This window comes from Bidens hawaiensis, unplaced genomic scaffold (assembly GCF_021521415.1).
Source record: "Bidens hawaiensis isolate Kalapana, Puna unplaced genomic scaffold, B.hawaiensis_p1.1 tig00013614_1, whole genome shotgun sequence".
NCBI lineage: Eukaryota > Viridiplantae > Streptophyta > Magnoliopsida > Asterales > Asteraceae > Bidens > Bidens hawaiensis.
The window spans coordinates 437,072-444,712 of NW_027492155.1; the positions used below are offsets into that span (position 1 = coordinate 437,072).

At 39.7% G+C, this 7,641-nt stretch overlaps 1 protein-coding gene across 1 annotated transcript; it reads right to left on the minus strand.

The window, feature by feature from the left end:
- Positions 1-3,287: 3,287 nt before the first annotated feature.
- LOC143544532 (uncharacterized) lies at positions 3,288-6,024 on the minus strand. Its single transcript, XM_077036620.1, has 4 exons — positions 5,028-6,024; positions 4,690-4,944; positions 3,943-4,587; positions 3,288-3,520 (listed from the first exon to the last, which is right to left on the minus strand). Exons 1-4 carry the CDS (start codon positions 6,022-6,024, stop codon positions 3,288-3,290), a joined length of 2,130 nt encoding a protein of 709 aa, XP_076892735.1.
- Positions 6,025-7,641: the final 1,617 nt, after the last annotated feature.

Consider the following 7,641-nt stretch of genomic DNA (forward strand, 5'->3'; position numbering starts at 1 on the left):
CGGCCGTTCTTAGCATTGCGTGAAGCTCACCAATGCTTTTGTCCCACCCATTCATGTTATAATTCATGACAAAGGTTTCAAACCTTTTGGTCAAAGAGTTGAGGATCAAATCCGTAGCCAACTCATTAGACACGGGACAATTCAACCTACGAAGCTTTTCGATGTAGCTTTTCATCTTTAGGACATAAGATGAGACGGTTTGGGTTTCCTCCATACGACATGCATGAAACGCTCGAACCGTTTCGAAACGTTCCGCTCTAGCTTGTTGAAGGAACATTTCCTTCAATTGAGTTATCATGTCGTATGCCCCATGATGCTCGAAATCCTTTTGGATTTCGGGAATCATAGTCCCCAACATGAGGCAAGAGGCTTGCACCGAATCTTTGGTGTAATTGACCCAATCGTTATAAGCCTCCTCATCTTCCACGTTAGGCTCATCGGGAATGGGATCGTCTAAGACATATGATATCTCTTCTTGTTTGAGAACTATTCTCAAGTTGCGATACCAATCCATAAAGTTATTATGGTTTAGACGATCCTTTTCAAGGATGGTTCTTAAGGATAGGTTACGGGTGTTATGGGTAGAGGTGTTTGCATTGTTAGTGGCCATCTACAAAATTTAACAAAGTTCTATTTAGTATTATAATCAATTTAATTATTAATACCCTTTTATTTCAGATTTTAAAATAATAATTAAATTCTAGAATCCAACGATAAATCAAATTTCGGTTAGGTGACCTTTATCCCGTTATTTGATTTAACAAGGTAGTCAACCTTGACAATTGCAACCCTTTGCAACTTCTAGAGGTATGGGACCATTCGAAATCCTTATTTCGTGTTGGCATGTTTATCCCATCAACACCATTGGATCCCATGCTTAGGTGACCTTTATCACATGGTTTCCAATTCAAGTCGTCCTACTTGTATAAACATGTAAGATTAACATACAAGTGGTTAGGTGACCTTTATCCCACAAATATGTTAATATTACCCTAAGTATATTAGTTTGCTCAAAATGGTTAGGTGACCTTTATCCCATTTAAAGTTCCCTAATACGTTAAGTGTCATACAAAAGGATGGTGTTAGACTTGTTTCCTTGGTAATTTGAAAAAGGGATTTTAAATTTTCAAATATTCTAGTTGAAAAACATTATGCCATATCCTAACATGCATTTAGAAATATGGCGATTTTGAAAACCAATTTTCAAGGTTCTAGTTATAATAAAACCAATTTTATTATAGGTGAGTGATCGCTTAGTTTTAATAAACCCATTTAATTAAACTAATTGACGCGATATTACCAAATATATATTAGAACCCGTTTTATGCTTGTTGTCGTTCCTATGTGACGGTTTGGATATCCTAATATCTATCAACCACACATTACATTAAGTAAAACAAACAACCAAGCATACACATGCAAAATATAGTCATAACCGAAAACCGCTAAATTTGACCATACTTGTTAGCCGAAACAAGTATAGGTCATAAGTCACACCTAAGGGACAAAACATGACACAAGGATGGAATGTTGACTCCCACTTGATCTTGCATCCAAATGCTTCAAGTATCCTTTCCAAGTTGTTGTGTTCTTGTTGGGCTTGTTAATGGGCTCCAAACTTCCAAAAGTCTTCTTGGGCCCAAGAGTGAAATTTATGGGCCTAATGGGCTTGAATCCCATGATGGGCCGGTGAGGCCCAACAAGCCCAAAATTTCGGCCCAAGGCCCAAATCCACCAATTCTTGCATCTTCAATTTTTACAACATGTATCCTAATACATATTTTTCTAAAATGAAGAAAATGCAACTAATCTACTTATTACATACCATTTATGGACAAATAAATTACACAAGCCTAAAATTATGAATTATTACAACCATATTGAATAATAAACATAATCAACATACACAAAACAACAATCAACACATCCAAGGTCTAGGTTTCGGTTATGACACATCCAAACATACCAAATGTTCTAAGCATGCATCCTAAGCAACCAATGCCCAAAATATCACAAAGACAAAAGGTGCCCCCCCCCCAAGAGGCTACGGCCACCCCCCCAAAATATTTACAATTTTGATATTTCAACATCCAAATGTTAAATGGTTTCCTAAGATCTTTCCATGCATGTCAAGATCTTACAAAACCATGAGGGGTAAAATCCACCAAATTTTCGGACCCCTTTTTCACCCATGAAAAAACCCGAAATTTAGGAACATGTAAAGAGCATAAGTCCTTGTAACCGGCTCTTGATGCCATTGTTGGGTTTTTATACAAGATTATCAAAGTTCAAGTTAACCATATTTAACAAGAAAACGCAACGGAAGCTTAGATTTTAAAACTTGTTATGAACATACCATTATGTTAAAACTAAAACCCGAAGAACAAGGATCAATATTACAAGAACAAAATGCTCACATAATGTAAGTTGTACCTTCTTATACCTTATAATAAGATGTAGGTGGATGAAGAAGATGATGTCTTCAAATGGCAAGGTTGCAAAGGAGAAACCCTCAAGCTTTGTATACCCCAAGCTTTTGTAGCAACAACACCAATTTGTGCTAGGATTTGAACACCAATTTTAGACTCACAAAACTCCCAATTTGAGGCCAATATGGCCGTGAGTTTTGAGAGAGAAGAGAGAGTTTAGAAAACTTCAAAATTACTTGAGAATTCAAAAGGGACAAGACCAAAATGCATGTAATGTGAATGGAGATAAATAAGATGGTCAACACAAGAAGACAAAACTTTTGATTGGACCAAAACCTCCACCCACATGGGGTGGCCGGTTATATTTATTTTATATATATATTTTTTTTTTTTTTTGTTTTGTTTTAACCATTTAAAACATCTCCATTCATTTTATAAAACTCATTTTTATAAAATGTACATACATTTATATAATTATTTAACCAATTAAATAATTAATTTATATAAACAAATTATCCAGATAATTTATTTAAATCCTCAAGTGTGTTTGTTTAGAAAACCAATTTTCTAAACATGTAGTGTTCGGTATTCGTTTAATTGATCAAATCATTAAAAGAATACATTTGGTGTTGTCTAGCTTGTTATTGGGTATGACCCGACTTGGATCAAACACATTTAGCCACATTAGTATAAGTATGTGTCTCGGGCATACGTAATTCCAACAAAAACGCCTCCCGAAAAATATTGACGCCATTTACGAACCGATTCGGTGATAGCGTATAATTCCTTGGTATAGGTTGATTGAGCTTGCATGGTGAGGCAAAGTTTTTTTAAGAAAAAGGTGATGGGACGATTGTTTTAGGAGAGGACAGCTCCAATGGCATAGCCCGAAGCGTTGGTAGTGAGATCAAAGGGTTTGGAAAAATCAGGGAGTGCTAAAGTAATGAGGTTTTGCACATGGTTTTTAAGGGTGGTGAAGGCTGATTCGGCTTTGTCAATCCATGTAAATGCTTTTTCTTTGAGGAGGTCGGTTAAGGGCGTGGCAATGTTGGCGTATTGAGGAACAAACCGACGGTAATACCCAATGATTCCTAAAAAGGCCCGAAGAGTAGTGAAGGAGACCAGTTTGGGCTATTGTTGGATGGTGATTATTTTTCTGGTTCAGGCCGTACACCTAGGGCCGAAATCCTGTGGCCCAAAAAGGAGATATCGTCCACAGCAAACACACACTTAGAAGCTTTGGCATGAAAGTGATTGTCACAGAGCGTTTCAAAGACATAATTGAGATGACCATAGTGGGCCTCTTTAGAGGAACTATAGATCAGTATGTCATCAAACAACACCAAGACGAACCTGCGTAAGACCAAACGAAAAAGATCATTCATGGCTGATTGGAAGGTTGACGGGGCGTTCATAAGGCCAAACGGCATGACCAAGAATTCATAATGGCCATCGGTTGTGCGAAACGCGGTCGTATGAATGTCTTGTTGTGCCACTCAGATTTGGTGATAACCTGATCGGAGGTCAATCTTGAAGAAGATCGTTGCACCGTTAAGCTCGTCCAAAAGTTCATCACTGGTTGTGATTGGAAAACAGTTGCGGATTGTGACGGCGTTAAGAGCGCGATAATCGACACAAAAACGCCAAGTACCATCCTTTTTTTTCACCAATAACACTGGTGAAGAGAACGGGCTTTGGCTTGGTCGAATGACACCGTCTCGAAGCATTTCATCTATCAATTGGGTCATGACTTGTTTTTGGAAATGTGGGTAACGGTATGGTTTCACGTTGACTGGTTGATTGTTATGCAATGGTATGTGATGATCATGAGGCCGTGAAGGTGGTAAGGAATGTGGTGTGTCAAAGACGGTTTGGAAATTGGTAAGGAGTGCTGTGATTTGAGTATCTTGGTGAATAAGGGGATCGGTTGAGGTTTGTGTTTGGTTTGGGAAATCTAACAGTAATGCATGGAGGGAAGCGATTGAACCGTGACGAAGCATGGAGGACAGTGAACTGGAGGTAACGGGTTTGCTTATGGGTTCACCTTTGAGTGTGGTTTGGTTTCCATTAATAGTAAAGGAGAGTTCAGGGACCGAAAAATCAGCTGTGATAGGACCTAGAGTTCCTAGCCATGAGATACCAAGGACGACATCAGCACCTTAAACCGGAAACACAAAGAATGGTATTTGAAAAGATGCCTTTTGCAATTGTAATGGAACATCAGGACAATGGCCTTGACAATATATGTTTTGTCCATTACCGACCATAACAGCGAACGGTTGGAGTGGGTTCGTAGGCAACCCCAATAAAGATGCGATACGAGGCTGGATAATATTGTGGGTGCTACCACAATCAACGAGAACGGTAACTGGCGAGCCGTTAATGTATCCCGTTATGCGGAGGGTTTGGAGGGAACACATACCAAAATAGGCGGCATCCGATAACGACATGAACTGTGGTGATGTGATACTGGTTTCTTGAGGATCGGGTGGTTCATCGAGCGAAGCAACCTGGTCTTCGTTATCCACAATTAACAAAAACTGTGGAGGTGAACACTTGTGGCCAGGAAAAAATTTTCCGTGCACCTGAAACAGAGACCCTCTTTTCGGCGTTGTTGGATGGCTTCTGGTGACAATTTGGTGAATGGTAGCGGTTTTGGTGGTGATGGTAACAGTGGTGGTGGTGTTACGGTAATGGTAGGTTTAGGATTTGAAGATGATGCGACTGGGAACTGAGAAGTAGGGGATATTGTTGTGAGTGGGGCCGTTGAATGGGAAACGTAGGTTTTAGGTGAGTAAGAGTATTTATGTTTCATGGCAAGGGTTAATTTATCTTCCACAAGACGTGCTAACGCACATGCATCGTGATACGTCGTAGGTTTTAGGACTGCTAATTCCGCTTGGATCTCTGGCTTAAGACCCGATATAAAACAATTACGTAGGGTTCGTTGCGAAAGCCTGGTTATACGATTGCTTATCCTTTCAAATTCTGTTTGGTATTCCGGAACGGAAGCCGTTTGTCGAAGCTTAAAAAGTATAGCCTCATGGTTCTCGTATGTGGACGGGCCGAAACGGAGTTCAACTTCTCGTTTAAAATCGGTCCATGAGCCCAACAATTCATTTTTAGCTTGGTTTTGATACCACGAAAGGGCGTCCCCTACGAAATGGAAGGCGGTGAGTTTGACGCGTTCGTCGGGTGGAATGTGATAGTAGGTAAAGAAATGGTCGGCTTGAAAGATCCAACCGAGTGGGTTGGAGCTGTCAAAAAGGGGAAGAGTAATTTTTGGGTGGCGGGGTTGTTGATTGTTGTGAACTTGATGAACACGGTGTGACGAGTGAGGTTGATTGAACGGGTTGTCATTGTCTAGGTTGTCGGTGAGTTTAGTGACGTGATTGACTAGGTGGGCTGTAGTTTCAGTTTGGGAATCAAGTTTGGCATTGAGATTAGCAGTGGCTTGGACAAGGGCGGCTAGTTGTGTTTGAATATTGGCTTGGGTGTTGGCGGCAGTAGAGGTAATTTGGATGAGTTGGGATAGTTGATCGGATACAGTGGATGGAAAATCATCGGAGCTGGACGTATCTTTGCGAGGCGGCATGGTGGGAGGTGGATTGAGAATGAAAGCACCAAATGATGGGAGCCTTTTTTAGTAGGCAAACACTCCAAGAAATTAGTAAAGGAACAAGAGCAATTTTGAACAATTTTCTCAGATTTTTCTTAATGCAAAAACAAGTATTTAAACATGCAGGGAACTTGGATAACTACCCATGTTTCTTATTCCATGGAGAACATGTTGAACATGTCCACTATCTAAATGCACTAACATAAACATGCAAATACCAAGTCAAATACTAGAAACAAACACATGTAAAAATGAAAATAGATAACGGCTTCTTTTCTTAATCCAAATAGCGACTAGGCTTCTTCCTTTCACGCTTGGGCTTGTCTTGGAATGACGGTTGGGCTGGTTCATACGTTGGGTCGGGTCGAGACGTATCAGCCGCCACCACGAACCCATACTCCACAACCTTAATGCTGCTTCCTTTGTTAACCTGTTACCATCCACCATAATGCCGTCCTGTAACACCGGTCCGACGCAGTGTTTAACGCTCAAGTGCTCAACACGTCCGTCAACCTGCAAAAGTAATGGCATGTAGGATGCTAATACAGATAGGGGGTTCCCCACAATGATTAGCCTGACTGTTAGTAATAAAGTTTTCAACTATTTTAGGGAAAATGAAGTGTTTCTAAAATATTTGGATGTTCCTTTTATTGATTAATTATTAAAATTCTAAATACAATAGTAATATGTAATATAAATAAACTTTATATTTTCATTACAAGCATGTTGTCATTTTATATGTATACTATAAGATTTTCACATTTAAATCAACGTTAATTTACAAAATACAGTGTACTATTCTTTTATATGTATACTACAAGTCCACAAGACTACAAGTGCCCCAAATTAGAGGTGCACAAATCGGGTTTTTCAAATACCCAGGTTCGGGTACGGAACTGGGTTTGGGTATGACCGAGTATAGAACCGGGTATTCTAAAACCGGGTATTTGAATACCCTATTTTCGGGTATTGAATAAACCCTATTTTCAGGTGTTTTTCGGGGTTTTTTTTCACGTATAGATTGGATTTTTTAAGATGTTTCACTTTTTAGGGGTATTTTCGGGTACTTTTAGATATTTTTCAGGTATTTTCGGGTAAATTCGGTTATAAATCGGATATTTTAAAAACCCAATTTCGGGTATTGGAGAAACCAGGTTTCGGGTATCGAACCGGTTCCGGTTTACGGGTATTACCGGGTATAAATCAGGTCCGGTTCCGGGTACGGGTTTTGGTACTGAAATGCATACCCTATCCGTACCCTATGGGTAGGGTCGGGTACGGGTATCAAAAACTTGGGTATTAAAAAAACCGGTTCCGGGTATTTTTTCGGATCCAGTTCCGGGTTCGGGTTTTTTTTTGGTACCTCTACCCCAAATGGCTCATATTCTAAGTTGGATTAGAGATTGGGCTTATTTCTTTTTCCTATTTTAGACTTTCTTCACGGGAAGAGGCTATGCACCTTTGGGCCCTGGCCCCTTTTTGAAGGCTAGATTCACTAATGTTTCCTTCCTGTTACTTCTCTTCTCTCTCATTCATTTTTACTAGGGGTGGCAAGGAGTCAATTTAGGTTATGTTAAAGATTAAATAGGTTAA